The following is a 17,927-nucleotide window of genomic DNA, read 5'->3' as shown; positions in this document are numbered from 1 at the left end:
TTATCACAGCAATAAGAAAAGTAGCTAAGACATATTCCATGCTGTTTGCCTGTCTACATCTTCCCATCAGAGAGTAAGCCCCAGAGTTGTTTCTACTACTAACTAACTTATAGTAAGTGCTTCATAAAACATCATTCCATAAAGCATATTTCTATTCTACCATTGTATCTTTAAATTGAATATAAAAAGGCTGGATTCTCCAAACACAAACCAGGTGGGAAGAGACACAGAAGACAGCTAGAAGCTTCACGACTAGGAATAAGGTTAGATAACCAGTGATGAGTTGACAGCTATGAGTGTGAGTCAGTTCCTAGTTGGCCACTGATGGAAACAAGCATGTGGACCAAATGACAACAGTCCTTGTCAGTTTATGATTCTGCAATGCATGACTCACTTCTTGAAGAAATATTTAAAGATTTACATTTACCAAATATAATCTGTTCTAGGGTTTAAAAAGGAGAATGGCAGCTTGATGTTGTAGAATGCATAACAAACTATTGACTCTAACATAGTTTTATGGAAACATGTATCATATAATCTGGGTAAGTGAAATAAATCTTAACTGCTTTGCTATGCCTGACAAATGCATTTGTGCAAAGTAGCACAAAGGAAGATCATTTAATCTTCTTTTCCTGTAACTTACTCTTAGATGTGTTGCTGATTATGTTTTTTTTTTTATCAACCCAACATAATCTAGGGGCATCTGGGAAGAGGGAACCTCAATAGAGAAAATGTCACCACATTGGCCTATGCACAGGTCTGTGGGCATTTTCATCAATGATTGATGTGAAAAGGCCCGGTCACTGTGAGTGGTACCACCCTGGCCAGGTGGTTCTGGGCTGTATAAAAAAGTAAGTAAGTGGAGTAAGCCATGAGGAATAAGCCAGTAAGTAGCACTCCTCCATCGCCTCTGCTTCAGTTCCTGCTTCCAGGTTCCAACCTTCAGTTTCTACCCTGACTTCCTTCACTTCATGATAGACTGTGATCAGGACATAAAAGCTAAATAAACCATGTTCTTTCTAAGCAGTTTTTGGTTATGGTGTTTTATCACAGCAAACTAAGACAGATGCAAATGGTAATGTGGCTGAGGAGAGCTACACAGAGACTTAGGAATATCCAAGTTTTGTATGATTAATTCTCTCTTCGTAGAACAGTGAAGTTGGTAGTATGATATTAAGCTCATTAGATGCAATAATGAAATGTGCAAGGACCTTACTCCTCTAGACATTCTGAGTCAGGGACTATAGTGGACACGTGATGCCCAGGCTGGATCCTGTTTTGGTAGACTCTTGTTCTTGCCCTGCAGCTGCTGTGGTATTGACTCCTAAAGGCTCATAGCTATCTTCTTTACAAAATAACAGTCAGCCATGTGGGTGAGGGACTTATGTACTCAGTGGTAGAGGTGACAATGACATGGCATGTTTGGAACTACTCCCTTGCTTCTAGGTAGATTTAGCTCTGGAGCAAATGCTCCAGCATACCCTGTGGGACAAGACAGAAGTCACACTGTACTTAAGATTGTGTCCTGCCTCCTTGTTCTGTCCTCTCATCTTTCTCACTCCTCAGTTTTCCAGATTCATATTCTCAATAAATCACAGGCACTTGAATCTCTGTCCCAGCCTAAAATACAGATTGAGAACTTCTGGTGTTGTTGAGAGCTGACCAAGGCAAGCTGCTCTCTTAATTTTGGTTCATGGCCCAGGGTTTCCATAGCTAGATGCAAAAAAAAAAGATTACTTTAAAACTGATCAAATGAATATATTATAAAATTAATTTCAAACTAGCTACTTACTGCATCTATCCAATGTATTTTTAATAATGTGATATATATCTCTTGTCTTGAACTGAGAACTCTTTGAGAGTAAGAACTGTATTTTACATCCAGGAACAACACATTCAGAGGACAAATCATTTATTATAATATATGTTATAGTCACAATTAAAGACATACAGGATATGGATTTGAATAAATTTGATTATCATGATTGTTATTAATAATAGCCTTTATAGGTCTACAACTTCATTAGTTTTCCCCCATTCTCTTTTTTACTTCCCTTAGAGTTATTACTTCTAAATTTTATTTTTAATATTTATTTTATTTATGTCTTCCCATGTATGTGTGTGTGCATGTGCCTCTCTCTCTCTCTCTCATGCCCAATAGAAAGGAAGATTAACTAACTGTGGTAGCTACTTTTGCTGCCAGGGTCTCCACTGTGCTAGCTATAGTAACCAATTATGAAATGGTAATCCCAGAAACAGTAGCAGTGGTGGCCGTCACTGCTATAACAGCAACAATGGCAGCAGCAATGTCAAATTCTCTTCTGGAGTGTGTGGGCATCTACTGGCATGGATACAACTCCAGGAACACGAACCTCCAAGGCCCATTTTTCTTCATCCCAGCACAACTTAAGCTGGCAGCTCTGCAAAAGAACAACTAAGAACCATAAAGAAAAAACAGGCAGCTCATAAGGAGCAGAACTAATGGTCTCATAATGGCTATATTCAGGCTCATAAATTTTAAGGTATCTTCAAAGGGGGGTAAATGAATTTCAGGAGGTCAATAAGTGTTGCACTTATGTATGTTACACTCAATAAGTGAGCCACTCCTGAAAAGTAGGTACTACACCAGCTTGAAGAGGATTGTGAAAATGAAAAGGCTTAGCTGGCATGCTCAACAAGCAATTTTAACCAATCAATTTGAATTTTATCCACAAATAAAACACTTTAGGCCATTAGTAGGACATACTGTAGTATGCAATTTATCTTGGCTATTTGGTGGTTGGAATAATTAAGCAGATACATTTCTACCATTAAATAAATAATCTACTAGAGTTTGAAAGTAGCATTGTAATAGCATTTTGTTCAGATACAGAACAACCAAGATTTGAGAATGAGCGAGGGACTCTCCTTCCAAAGGCTGAGAAAATAGAGGTCTATGAATATGGCACATCTGCTTCTAAATAGACTGGTGTGAGAGGCAACATGATTCTATGTCTAAAGAAATAGTGCAAAGGTTCAGTGATAAAAATACAATGATATTATCTAAGTGGCCACACTACCTGGCAGGATCCCACCTCAGCTGTGAAGTACTTCATTGTGGAACTCAATCAAGGCTGAGATCTTCACCAGCACTAGGGTGTTGGGGAGCATTTGGACAGTACATTCATGGATCCTCTGAGGCTCTACCATGATTGTGCTGAATTGCAGTCTTAGAAACTATTGTTCATGGTTCACATGGCTTCCTGGGAGACAGTATACGACTGATACTTTCTATCCTAGCTATCATGTTTATACCAATAGGATTTCCTTTCCATTTTGCTATCGTCTCTGATGAGGCAAAAATGAGTGGTCTTTGCTGTGGGATGTTCTGTATGGCAAATGTGTTGCTCTGATTGGTTGGTAAATAAAGCACTGATTGGCCAGTAGTCAGGCAGGAGGAAGTATAGGCAGGACAAGGAGGAGAATAAAGCTGGGAAGCGGAAGGCTGAGTCAGAGACACTGCCAGCCGCCATGATGACAAACAGCATGTGAAGATGCCGGTAAGCCACGAGCCACATGGCAAGGTATAGATTTATAGAAATGGATTAATTTAAGCTATAAGAACAGTTAGCAAGAAGCCTGCCACGGCCATACAGTTTGTAAGCAATATAAGTCTCTGTGTTTACTTAGTTGGGTCTGAGCGGCTGTGGGACTGGCGGGTGAGAGAGATTTGTCCTGACTGTGGGCCAGGCAGGAAAACTCCAGCTATAGGTCTTAACATCAGTAATGTTCTCCACCTAGTCTCTAAGCTACTGAGAATCAATTGACTTTCAGGTTTATAGAGTTTATCACATATCCATGCCATCAGTGGAACAGAAAAGGAAGTTAGAGTTAGGCTATCTCTGGGCCGCAATCCTGGCTCCACTGTGTGCTGGAGAATCTTCTCAATTCTTTCTTCATCTGGTAAAGACACAGACTACGTCACTGAGCTGTTAGGAGTATTGAAATGTAATATTGAGTAGCACATAGTAAGTGCACACAATAAATGGGACATCTCCTTTGATATTTCTATTTCCCTGTTTACTTATCCTTGGTTGCAAAGTTGATATATGGTCCACATTCTTAGAGATCTTCCATGCATACCATACCTGGCAGTAGCTGGTAAAGCAAAAGCTGGAGCTGATCCTTGTAGCTTCTTATGTGTACAGTGCTTGTTTCCTCTAGGGGTGTTGACTATGACCTGAATAGCCCAGTCAGCTTCCTACACAGGAAGAAATCAAAAAACCTCGGGCAAAGGATAAACCATTTCTCCCATCCTCATATATTATATATCCTCATATACCTCACTTATTATGGATAGTGCACAGAGTTGAATTTGCAAGTTTTAGTTCACTTGGAATGGTGTTGGAATTGAAAAATGTCAGAGTGGCTTTCTCCCATATGTGTAGATTGTGATCTAGGCAGGAAGAACATTGTTTTCCTTGTACAAAGCTCATGGGACTGGGAAAACCCCTCACCTTTCTGACAGGTCTAATTATCAACCCATCTCCAAAAGATTTGGTCAGTTCATCATGGCTCTGGACTGCAGAGCCAAGGATAACAAATTGAAATCTTTCAAAAGATGTTACACATACAAGGGGAGGGGAAGGAGGATGACATATAGAAAAATTAGCTACATTTGCAAGCCTTACAATTTGAAAAAGATTTTGTTGCTGTTGCTGTTAGTTTTGTGTTTTGTTTTGAGATGCTAGGGAGATAGTCTATGAACAAATAAATATATTCTCTTTTCAAATGGATTTTATGCTCACCAGGTCAAAGTTCATTTAAAGTCCTTGGCTTTGATTTATAAGAACTATCAAGAGTCTCACATTGGATCACCAGTTCTGGTCATGTGATATGCAATGACTACCTTCAGAATATGGTCTCCCAAGGAATCTTGAGGCCTCTAAGACCACTCCCACAGGAAACATAGTTGAAGGGAGAGGGTTGGATGTCGGCTCAGCTAGAAAATCTTTGGAAGCTTCTTTTTCTAATTGGCATCTATTCTTACTCAGGTCTCCTTCAGGAGGGGAGAGTTTGGTAGTAGGGAGTGAGAAGGACCATCTGCTTAGAGTCTCTGGCTGCAGGGAAAGATTTGAATGCAAACAAAAGCCTCTATTGACATGCCTCTGGTGGAAAATCTCTTCACACATGTTGGTTAGTACTTGCTTTTGGAGAAAAAGCCCCATGAGGGAAGACTTTATATTATTTTTGCTGTTTATTATTCTTACACAAACATTCAGCTGCTACTTCCTTAAGCCTACCCCCTCAAACACATCACTCCAGCTTCTAGCTTCTCTCCTGGATGAAGAGCTTGTGCACATGCTCTTGGTGCAGCTCCAGCGTCTTTAGGAAACCCTTTGGTTTATAATGCTTTCCAGATGTGCTACTTTTTTCAAGTTGTTTTATGGTCACCCTCTTCTAGCAAAGCAGATATGGAAACAGTTCAGGAATATGTTGTTCCTGCTTTCTCCCCCTGAGGTAGGAGTCAGTGGATACCTGGGCTTCATAGTGAACAGCTATGGTGAAATCCATGGGAAAAGGAAAGTTGTTGACAAGAAATCTCAGGCCACCTCCAGGGAGAACCCTGGCAAATCCATGTCCAGTTCATGTAACAGGGTTCCCAGGAACTGGGTATCACAAAACAGTGGCAAAAAGCAGACACCTGGCCAAAAATCACAGGGAAAATTGTAAATTGCTTTCCTTACAACCAAGGCCTGGAGAAGTTCAGAAAAAGAAAGGATTTCCTGGTGTGTATATGATCTCTCTGGGTCACAGATAAATTACTATTTGGATACAGTCCAGAGGCTAGCTGAGAATAATGTGCTCAAGCTTCAGCCTTGGAACCTGTGTTACATTCAAGGATGAACTTGAAAGCAGGTGCTATGCAGTTTAAGTGACCCATGTGCTGATGAACTGAGCATATTTCATATAGACAATCTTATTTTTTTCACAATTGTGGAATTCTGCCAAAATATGGAGGGAAAAGAATACTCCTGCGTGTATTTTAGAGATTCTGTCTGATTGTGCATTAAAATGAAAGAACAGAAATGCACTTCTTTTCCCCATTTCCATTCTGTCCAAGCATGATAAACACTCCTCTTCCATCTGCCTGAAGGCATGTAAGCACAAAACTCCTAATCACTTTCTAGACTCTAATCCCTGTCAATCTCTATACTGGACATGAGCCTGGGGGCATCTGGGCCCTGGAGATAATACTTATTAATTTTCTTTGTATCTCCCACTATACTCATAGCCTCTGCTCAAATCTGCTTCTCGTTACTCTGCCTGTGTTTCTGCAATAGCTCTTGGCTATTCTCTCTTTTCTGTCCTTGGCCCTGTCCATATTCCACACTGCTGCCAACAAAGCCTTCCAAACTAGTCCTGACTGCCAACAGAATAACACTCAAAGTATTTAGACTGGAGTTCAAGTTGCTCTGTGATCCACTCCAAGCTGCTTTCTGGCTGTGAGTGCTTGTTTGGTAACAATTAAGCATCAGCCTCTGAATGGGGCATACAAAGAACAGGCCAGGGCCTCTGCCACAGAGCAGACCAGAGCCCTGCACTGGAGACAGAAACATAAATAAGAAACTCTCCGATCAGATCAGGCTCCAAGAGATCAGAAGTATATTTAAAGTCCCTGTGCAGTGATTTTCAAACATTTGAAGAATATTTAGTAGTTTCAGTATAGAAGAAACTCTTGCCCCGAATCTTTTTTGCCTGGTGGTACACCCATGTCCCATTTGCAGCTAACAGCTTGAAGTGATTTCCCTTCTAAAAAATTGCACTTTCACCTCTCTCTAAACTCACATCAACCCTTGAAGAGGCCAATCAGTGTTTTATTTATTGACCAATCAGCAACACACTTGACATACAGACCATCCCACAGCATGCAGACTTTGCTGATTTTCCTTCAATACTATAGCTCTTCTGTCAATTCTGAAATCACTTCCTTGTTGCTGGAAATATACATCACATGTTGGCAAAGTTGTTGCTGAAGTCTTTACAGATGACAGTTTTGCTAACGAACTGCACTAGTCACACCTTCCTTTAAGAATTTCAGTTGTGTTGTCAGTTATACACACAGGAAGCCCATGTCTCTTTCTCTCTATCCCTGTCTATCTCTGTATAATCTCTTTATATTATTTACTCTGTAAAACACCAGTTTTTGGTTCTTCTAATGTCTTGTGATATTGGGTTTTCTTTTAGAAAATGCTATACTAACTAGAGCTTAAACTGACAAAATATTTAATTCTTGTTTACTGTGGCGTTTAAAATATATATTTATTTACTTACTGTGTGTATACACAGCACAGAATGCTTGTGAAAGTCAGAGGACAGTTTGAGGGAGTAGATCCTTTCCTTCTACCATGTGGGTCTCAGGGACTAAACTCAAGTTATCAGGTTTGGCAAGCTTGCTGACCCTTGTCCCTGATTTTGTGGTGCTTAAAATGGGTACCAATGCTGTGCTTCAGTGTGAAAATTCAAGGACAAAGATGGAGAAAACATGAAATAGTTGGAGTACACAGATTCAATGAATTTTTATGTATTACAACTTTCTTTCTTTTTTTTTTTTTTTTTTTTTTTGGTTTTTCGAGACAGGGTTTCTCTGTGTAGCTTTGCGCCTTTTCCTGGAACTCACTTGGTAGCCCAGGCTGGCCTCAAACTCACAGAGAGACTCCTGGCTCTGCCTCCCGTGTGCTGGGATTAAAGGCGTGCACCACCACCGCCCGGCGTATTACAACTTTCAATGGTTCTTCAGACAAGTAGTTATTTGTCACTGTGGCTTGTAGAGTTTGTTCTTATAAAGTTCTCACAAGAGCTATGTGGCCAAATTTTGGACCAGTATATGAGTGCTTGTACAATGGGTCTCTAGATGAGGCAAAAACCCATGCAGAGAGTTTCATTCAGCAAGGACCAGCAGAATTCGGGACAGTGCAGAATACTACTGGGACCATGTGGCCTGCATACTTTCTTCTCTTTCATAATATTGATCATTCTCTTTGTGGTTTTGGTATCATTTTGTCAGTTATGCATGGGACAGATGTGATCATTCATGGAAATCTCAGTTTTTCTTGACTATTTTCCCCTAAACTTCTTTGGGAGTTGATGCTTCTCAGGTTTCTTGTCTGAGGATGCCAGCTGTCACTCCAGACCCCAGGAGCCATTCTGATTCAGTGCTGACAGGATTAGAGGTAGATCTATAAATACGTTTTGAATGAGATTGATGTTCTTGAAAATATATGCCTATGTCAATCAACTATTAGTTTTGTAAAGAAAGAATGCACCTGGCTTGATATTTCACCAAGATAAAAAAATGATAAGTGCTGTTTTTTGTTTAAAGATGTTTTGATGTAAAAGTTGGTAAAAAACATATTTGACATATTTGTTCTTGCTGGAGGTTAATGTTGGAGGATGGGAAAAACTTGTTTGTTAGTATGGAAAAACATGCTTGTTTTGATGTATAAATGAAGATGGCTGGAGCTATTTGGGGCTGGCCACTTGTGTGAAACTCATCTGGTGCTTGGACAATTCATTTCCTTGCACCTATGCCCCTTCCCCGTCTCAGAACCCGAACCCAGGCTGTGGTGGGGCTGCAGCAGGTAGTCTTTTTTTTTTTTTTTTTAAACCAGTCAAACTGCGCCCGAGGAATGATGTCTATGTAATTTCAATTTCCTTCAAACTCCAGATCCCACGGTTATTTTTTATACCATTCTGCCAACTTAGTTAAATTTTCTGATTGCCCCATGTTTCCAAAATTTTGTTACATCTTGGATTCAGCGTTCACTTGATCGATGTCTCATTATTGATTTTTACAAGGATTTTGTTTCACAGGTATCATGGTTATTCATCAGGAGCTTGTGGCCCTGAAGTCAGCTGTGATCTGCTTCTGGGACCCTGTTTATTCCAGAGAATCACTGTTGTGACCCTCAACCATGTTCTCCATCCAGCTCCTGACCTTTGTGATGCAGGGCCCTTAGAACAAGCCACACATGATTTGTCTATTTACCTTTTTTTTTTCTTCATCAATTATGTTCATCTTGTAGCATAAAATTGACCATTTTACTAGTATTATACAGAGAAACCTATATTATGGAATTAACATTAGCTCTATACTATATTAAATTTTGTATTTTATCAAATGTAAGCAATAATTAGCTTTCTGCAACTTTAGACTGTGTTTCCTCCACATGGAGGTTGGTGGCTCATTCCCCATTCTTCTCTTTCAAGTCATTTCCAAAAGAAAATAAAGTGGAACCTCCTTATAATGCACAGGCATCTCTTGCAGACATTGTTAAAATGCAGACCTGACACAGTTATTTCAGATGGGACTGAACTTTTTTTTTTTAAGACTTATTTTTTTATTATGTATACAGTGTTCTGCCTGTATGTATGCCTACAGGCCAGAAGAGGGCACCAGATCTCATTATAGATGGTTGTGAGCCACCATGTAGTTGCTGGGAATTGAACTCAGGTCCTTTGGAAGAGCAGCCAGTGCTCTTAACTGCTGAGCCATCTCTCCAGCCCAGGACTGAACTTCTAATGAGCTCTCTGATGCCTGTATTGTGAGTCTACACACTACATTGTGCATTCTGAGCCACAAGTGCATATATATGCACACATGTATATATACATACAGTCTTTTAAAGAGATACCAGGAAAGCTACTTGTAATTCTTGGGTTAGAATATCAAAAGAACTCCCAGGCTTTTGTCTTTGGTTTATGTCCATTTGGATTTCTATCTCTGGTTGTTTTCTGCTATCTCTGAAGACTCTAATTCACATCTACACGCCTGCAGACTCCTCTCTTCTGATAAGAGTATTTGGAGGAACACTGAAGACTGTCAGGGTCCTGTAGAAGTCCCACAAAAGACCACCATCCATGTATGCAATCAGCAAGAGTGTTTATGCATGCATATGGGGTTGTTCACCTGTACATACATGTAAGACGAATTGCTAAATGGTCTTATTAATAAAAAACCCAGAGCCAGACATTAGGGTGAAAACTGAGAGGTCAGAGGAATAGGACAAGTCACAGCCAACCTCACCTTACCAATTCCTCAGCTTCCAGAGAGAGCTGCTTCCTGTATAATTAAGCCTATATCCTTTCTGTGCCCTGACATCTCACTTCCTCTCTCTGCCCAGCTACATCACATCATCTTTCTGCCTAGCTCTCTCACTTCCTGTCTGTCTGTACAACCCTCCAGATCTCTATGGTTAACTAGTGCTGAGAATTAAAGGCATATGCCACCATGCCTAGCTCTTTTCCCAGTGTGGCCTTAAACTCACAGAGATCCAGATGAATCTCTGCATCTGGACTGCCTACCTCTATGTTTAATATAGTGGCTGGCTTTTTCCTCTGATCCTCCGATAAGCTTTATTGAGGTGCACAGATAAAATATCAACACGCATACAAAATGGCGACTACCCTGAGAGAGGCTCGCAGGCTCTTTTTAACACAGCTAAGGGGAGTTCCTAGGGCGATTAGGTCATTTTTATCTAGGATTAGTTTAAGCGAGTGGCAGTTATGTTAGTATATTCCTGATTGGCTAGCGCTAGCAAGGACTGGCTGAGGCTATAGATTTTCCATTTTTTGGCAGGCCTGGACAAGTCCCAGGCTTTGTCCTTATTTGGTTATTACCTTGAGCTGCTGTCAGGGCTGTTAAAGACTGATTGTCTTTTGTTCACAGCTTCCTCAGAAATGGCCTGCTCAGTTTCAAGAAGAAGGACCTGAGGCCTAGTTCTTAACTGAGTTATTTGGAGCCTGTCATGATATTTGCCTAGCCTTCTCAAAGATCATCTTCAGGACATCATTTTCCTGCTTAGAAAATTTCAATGGACTCGCTGCCCAAAGACTAAGCTCTAGCCTTGAGGCATGGCAGGAAACTGCAATAGAAGGGAAATGGAACATCTATTGTCTCTTTTATTCCACAGTTGAATCTCCTGGTTTTCAAGTCTCTGGCCCAATTATATAACTACTTAGGTTTGTAGTCCACTCATAAAAACAGATCCATATGGCTCAGAAGTCCTAATACATATATTGTCTGCCTTGTTTTGTGGTCCCACTCTCATCTTGCTCCAACTTGAACTAGCTATATTAAGGTACTAGCTAGAAAAGAACTCTTGGGGCCAGGACCCTAACTAATCTCCTTCTATACTGTCCTGGGGTTCCCCACTATGCACAATTTTGGGAAGCATCTATATGGCTTAAGAGCCAGAGCACTGGTGCCAGATGTGCCTGGATGTCCGTACAGGCCCTGCTGTCTATCTGACTTTGGCCATAGTTCTTACCTCTTGAATGTTTTCTTCATCTGCATGATTACATTTAGGTTGTCTATTAAATGTCATAATATACGGAAGCATAGAACTTTGAATAAATTGAAGTTTTACTAGTACATCAACTGCAGTAAACACACCATAAAGATGTGCTGAGTGAATGAACAAATAATTGAGTGGTACCCAATTTATTTTTTGCCTATTGCAATTAAAGATCTTGCCCTCAGTATAGGAAGAAAATGATCACACTGTTGTGCTTTACATACTTGATGTTAATCTCACCCTGAGTTTTCTCTGAGCGATAGCATTCCCTAACCATCATGACCAGCATTCTTTTGGCCTTCTACTCACAACCCCTGCTTGATATCCATAGTAGTCATGATATTAATTCATTTCATCATTTGCAGCAACCATCACATGGCAAATTCTAAAGTGTTGTTAAGTAGCTAACTTGTGCATGTGTTTTATGTTATATCTGTTTTGTGTTTTCTCATCTAAAATATGGGAACTATTTTCTTTATAGTTATTGCCTAAACATAAATAGCAACACTCCTTTCTAAAAAGCTACAAGTCACCATCATAAATAGGCAATATTAAAGACTCTAAAGAAAGCAGACGTAGTTGTTTTATGTGGATCCTGAACACCTAATTTTGTGCCAGGGACAGTGAAAGCCTTTTACTCTTGCCTCAATTCTAGTCCTCAAAATAGCAAGTCTGAAGTCTCCTGAGGAACTCTGTTGTATTTTCCCAGTGACTGACTAGATGAAGGACACATTCCAAGAGATTGTGGGACAATGGGACCTGCTTTGTTTATCTAAATACCACCTTCAGAACTGGCTTTCAAGTATTTACTCTCTTTTAAGACTTTTACCCTGAGTCACCTTTTTCTTTCCCTAGTTGGGAGTCATGCTGTTGAGAATCTTACATATTTTATTCATCTATTATCAGAAAGCCATAAGCTCCCTACTATGTGTCTGGCCCCATGCTATGCACTAACGCAAGCTTGGTAAATGCAATAGACACTGCCTTGTACTTTGTACCATCATGGTGGAGACAGAGATTCAGACATCCAACAAACTCATTGTATGTGATTGAAAGAGCAAAAGTAGCTTTTTTTTTTTTTTGCCTCAATTAGTTCTTATTTGCTTCTATTTGACAAGTGCTGTGGTACAGTTGGGTACAAAGATAGAACACAGGCTCAGACCTCAAAAAGTATATAACCTGTGGTTGCATGATAAAACAAGCATGGCTCTGATCTGAATCCGTGGACAAAGGCATTCTGTCCTAGGTGCCTCAGTCATGAGCTCTAGGCTATATGTGTTTACTGACATGCCATCAAATAAAGTCTGTGGGGAGAAGACAGGAAATATAAACCAAAGGTGCGAGTCCTTAGATGGGCATAGCTTCCTCTGCTTCATAGAGATAGAAATTCAAAAGGACAAAGAAGAAGCTGGGGGCTGGTTCTATGCAGGTATGACCTTTGATACTGTGGGTTGCATTCACACTACCCGTCCTTAGGCAAGCACCTAAAGGAGAGAATCTAATGTGAGGGCATGTGGAGGGACTGAGGATGAAGTGGAGGCATTGGGGGGTGCTGGACTGGATGCTCCAGAGTTTGTCCTGTGAGGATACTAGTAGGCCACAGGCCTAATACGACTTGTCCTGAAAAGTGAATTCACAGCCAGGGAACCTAGCCTCTTCTCCCCTCCAATACTCTAAAAACCAGGGAAAGGAGATAGTAGGATATCTCTTGACTACAGCACACAGATTTTCAGGAATCCATCAGACCAGACTGGGGGGCGGGGCACGCAGGCAGGACTGTTTATCTCATTCTTGGAAACATCTGGGGCAAAAGAAATCAATTAGGCTATTGTGACTCTCTTAAGGTCATTGTTTTTCAACATCCTTTCCTATTATAGAATAAAATCTGACAATGAGCAGACCAGAGAAGAGTGTGCTAATAACTAAAATAAGTACCATCAGTCACAGGGAGAACATCCATGGAGGTGATGCCCTAGGCTTCAGTATTCAACCTAGATAAAGAAGCTCAGCTGAATCTGGCTGTGAAGATCCGCACCACCCCAAGGTATAGTATCAAAATCACAACAACGCCATCATCACATATCAAATAGCCCACCACCCTAGAAGGCCTCACAGTAGCCTTCCTTGTCCTCAGACTTGGGAAAGGTCTCCATGGGCACATCTCTTCCATTTTCAGCAGTTGAGTAATGAGGATGAAGGGAATTAAATTAAATTAAATTATTTCCTTTCATAGCACCAGACTTCACTCAAGCTAGGTCCTTTAGGATCTCTGTGAGAAGTTCTAATACCATTTACCTGCAACTTTTAAAATAAAACCTATGTATTTACTACCATAATGATCTCTTATAGCTGAAGTTTTCCTGTGTCCCACCTGGCCCATGGTCAGGGCAAATCTCTCTCACCCACCAGTCCCATAGCCACTTGGACCCAAGTAAACACACAGAGGCTTATATTAATTAAAACTGCTTGGCCATTAGCTCAGGCCTACCACTGACTAGCTCTTACATTTAAACTAACCCATAATTCTTATTTATGTTTAGCCACGTGGCTTGAGACCTTTTCTCAGTTCTGCCTCCACATCTTGCTTCCTCTGTGTCTGACTGGTGACTCCTGACTCATCCTTCCTGTTCCCAGAATTCTTCTCTCTGCTCATCCCTCCTATACTATTCTTCTTGCCAATCAGCGTTTTACTTATCAAACAATCAGAGCAATACATTCATAGCATACAGAAAGACATCCCCAGCACTTCCCCTTTTCTTTTTTCAAAAAGGAAGGTTTTTAACTTTAACATAGTAAAATTACATATAACAAAACAGTAGTGCTGGGGATGTCTTTCTATATGCTGTGAATGTGTTGCTCTGATTGATTGATAAATAAAACACTGATTGGCCAGTAGCCAGGCAGGAAGTATAGTATAGGTGGGATAAACAGAGAGGAGAATTCTGGGAAGTGGAAGGTTGAGTCAGGAGATGCTGCCAGCCACTGCCACCATGAGAAGTAAGATGTGAAGTACCAGCAAGCCATAAGCCACATGTCAATTTATAGATTAATAGAAATGGGTTAATTTAAGATATAAGAACTAGATAGCAAGAAGCCTGCCATGGCTGAACAGTTTATAAGTAATATAAGTCTCTGTGTGTTTACTTTAGTCTGAGTGGCTATGGACCCAGGTGGGACTGGAGAAAACTCCAGCTACAATCTCTAAGGGTTTACATTACACTTACATGTGGGGTGGGTAGCAGATCATTGAGCTGATTTTAAGGTATTCTATGGACCATTTGTGGTGTTCTATGAATGCCCCAGTCCAGCAGAAACAATTGTGTATCAGCCCGCAGTTCTGGTAAAATGTGAACTGTGTCAACAGAATCAACTCTGTGTCCCAAGACTATGTCATTGCAACATCTTGACCTTTAGACAACATAAATAGCTGGTGAGGTTAGAAAAGAAAAACTCTGATAGTATGAAATGCTTAAAAAAACACTTCTTGAATCTCAACATAACATGCTCAGATAAAATGTAGATTTAAGACCTGAGACTCTTGTTTGGAATGCTCTCAACCGTCTGTATTTTTGTTACCTCAGTGAATTTTATGCCTCATTTTACTCAAGCAATAATTAAATATTAAATATTAGACATTGACATAATGTTCAGAAAAACATGACAGAAGCTTTTTGATATTTTTTCTTAAACCAAATGTTAACTTAAGAAAAAATAGTGAAATAAACTGCTTCACTCCGGATGTGGCTAAGGAAAGTCCCTGTGGGCCAGGTTTCATTTTCATGTTGCTCATCCAGTGTGGTTCAGGGTATTGTCACTTAGATATGGGTGAGGGCTATCTTATGGCGCTTAGGGGCATCTGTGATGGACAGTTCCCCCAGAGTGGCCTCTGCTTAGTTGTCCTTCTGATGACATCACTGAGTCTGTGTCCCACACAAGCCAACTGGTCTACCATCACAATAATACATCATCTTTAGTTTGAAGTTTTCCTACAGTGCTCTGATTTGGGGTCTTCAGTGGTGCTGTCACATGGGGAGTATCATTTTTAACTTTCTTTACATACATTTCCACTTCTTTGTAAAACTTCTAGAACACCTGACTTGCCTGACTGAGTTTGTCTTTCACATTTATTTTCTTATCTCCTCCCCCTATATGCTTCCAGTAAACTGATTTAATTTTAGACCCTGGCTATTTCCTCAGAGGCACATGTTTTTTATTTACCAGTTACAGTTCTTTAGACACATCAAGGTCACTGTTCTTTTATTAGGTTAACTTTTTGTTTTTCTTTGTCTAAAATGTCATGATGAGCTGCCAAGAGTTGAGAACAAAGAGTTGAGTTTAAACTTCTCAATTGCAAGATACATTTCTTTCTTTTTAAGCATAAATTTTTATGGATTTGTTGGATATTTCACATCATGTACTCCAATCCAACTTATTTCCCAATCCCTGTATATCTACTCCTCACCCTTGTAGCATCCCCCACAAAAGAAAATTTTAAAAAATTAATTAAAAACAAAACAAAGCAAACAAACAGAAAAAAGCATCTTGGCTCCTTTGTCTTGCCTCTCTAACACATCCTCATTCATCTTAGTGGCATTGGGAACTGCAGTGTGTCTTGCACTACACCTTTTTGTTCACTCAGCTTTACTTGCAAATGTAATATATTGTTGGTCAGGTTCAAGGCCTTTGGCTTCTGGCATGCCATCAATGCTGGACCCTCACCAAATCTCCTCTCCCATATCCTGCTGTTGTCTCAAGTCATGGAGAACCTGCAGCTATGGTTCCACAGGGCCAGTCCCTTCACCTGCTCCCATAGGACATAGATGTTGAAGTATGCCAACTCAAAGCTCTGGATGTAGGTCTGCTGGTAGCTGATTTGGTCCTTGTGGGCCACTGGGACCACCCTTATCAGGTGAGGGGCAGAGTTAGCTCTTCTATGCTCAGGCCTTCAGAGCCAGCTCTCCCATGCCCCATGTAATGATGAGAGGTGGAGACAACTCTCCCAAGTGTAGGACCAGCTCTTCTGCTGCAGTAGCCAGTGAGGGGCAGAGTCAACTCTCCCATGGCCAGAGAAGGGTGGTGCTTGCTAAGCACAGTCCTTGGATTTCAACACACCTGTATCCTATGGCTCCCTGTGGTAACATGGGCCATGGAGATCAACACAGACTGAAGCTGCAACAGGACCACAGACTCAGACATGGCCCTGGGCAGCAGCTCTGGCCCAGATATCACCATGGCCCCAGTGACAGTGCTAGCCACTAAGATCAGTATGTCCCCAGCAGCAGCATGGCCCTCAGATATCAACATGGTCTCAGGTGGCTGACCAGACTGTATCCATCTGGCCCTAAGTGGTAACAGGAATCATGGTTATCAAATCAAACCCTGGCTGGTGTAGGGCCACAGACCCAGACATGGTCCTCAGCAGCAGCTCAGGCCCAGATGTTGTCATGGCCTTTCATGAGAGTACAGGCTACTCAGACTGCCATGGCCCCGGTGGTGGCATGAGGCCCATGGACAAAAACATGACCACAGGTGGTGGCCCAGACCTCAGGCATCCATATGCTCTTTGGTGGCAACATGGGCCACAGACATTAACACAGACCTTGGTTGCAGTAGGATCACAGACCCAGACATGGTCCTCGGCAGCAGCTGGTCCCAGGTGGCAGCACAGCCATTCAGATCAGTAAGGCACAGCTGCAGCATGGCTCTCAGAAACCAACATGGCCTCAGATCGCAGGTCAGACCCCCTTTGGTGGTAGCAGGAGCAATGGACATCAACATAGACCCTGGCTATAGTAGGGCCATGGACCCAGATATAGCCTTCAGCTGCAACTCAGGCCTGGATGTCACCATGCAGGCCACTCAGATTGGGATGGCCTCTGAGGCAGCACAGCCCTCAGACACAAACATGGCCACAGGTGGCAGCCAAGACCATGGTCATCTGTGTAGCCTTTGGTGGCAACATGGACCCCAGATGTGAGGCATGATACATTTCTTATAAAATGAAAATGTTTAATTTTACTAGTTTTAGAATATATATGCTCATATGGTTAGTGGTGTCCATGGACATTCAAGAGTTCATTTCCCACAGCAATATGAAATACATCAAGTCCAAGTTGTTACTGTTTTCATTGAGATCATCCAGAATATTTTTTAGTCAGAGAGGTAGGAGGGTAGTATGAATTATATGCATGAGATAAAAGAAAGGTTTCACAGTCTATGAGTCAAAATGTGTGTGTGTGTGTGTGTGTGTGTGTGTGTGTGTGTGTGTGTGTGTGTGTATTGGGGGGATAAATGTTTTTTATCTTACTGCCTGCTACCCTCAAGACAGCAATACATAATCCCACTGACACTTCAGCTGGGTGTGCTGGTAAGTTAAACCACCAGTTCTTAGGGTAGGTGAGAAGAGGGGAGTTGGAGGGTGGAGGATGATGTTTTGTGATTGCCAATTTCTCTTTCTCTTTCTTTTATGTGTGTGTGTGTGTGTGTTCTGTGTGTCTTGCAAAAAGTGCATATGTAGAGGTCAGGGGATAACTTTCCAGAGTTGACTCTTTTTCCACCATGTGGATTCTGGGGATCAACCTCAGGTAGTCA

The 17,927-nt window shown here is 41.2% G+C and overlaps 1 protein-coding gene across 1 annotated transcript in view; it reads right to left on the bottom strand.

Moving 5' to 3' along the window:
- Lamb4 (laminin subunit beta 4) overlaps window positions 1-17,927 on the bottom strand; it is a gene marked incomplete at its 5' end in the record, with an annotated part of 136,801 nt that overhangs the window by 63,318 nt on the left and 55,556 nt on the right. Inside the window, 6 exon segments of the mRNA XM_059279851.1 lie at window positions 2,871-2,936; window positions 2,938-2,988; window positions 4,128-4,240; window positions 5,518-5,648; window positions 12,656-12,779; window positions 12,781-12,820. Coding sequence (XP_059135834.1) covers window positions 2,871-2,936; window positions 2,938-2,988; window positions 4,128-4,240; window positions 5,518-5,648; window positions 12,656-12,779; window positions 12,781-12,820 — 525 coding nt within the window.

Source organism: Peromyscus eremicus, chromosome 14 (genome assembly GCF_949786415.1).
Source record: "Peromyscus eremicus chromosome 14, PerEre_H2_v1, whole genome shotgun sequence".
In the NCBI taxonomy this organism is placed as follows: domain Eukaryota; kingdom Metazoa; phylum Chordata; class Mammalia; order Rodentia; family Cricetidae; genus Peromyscus; species Peromyscus eremicus.
The sequence above is the reverse complement of the archived record's forward strand: the minus strand, read 5'-3'. Positions and strand labels throughout refer to the sequence as shown.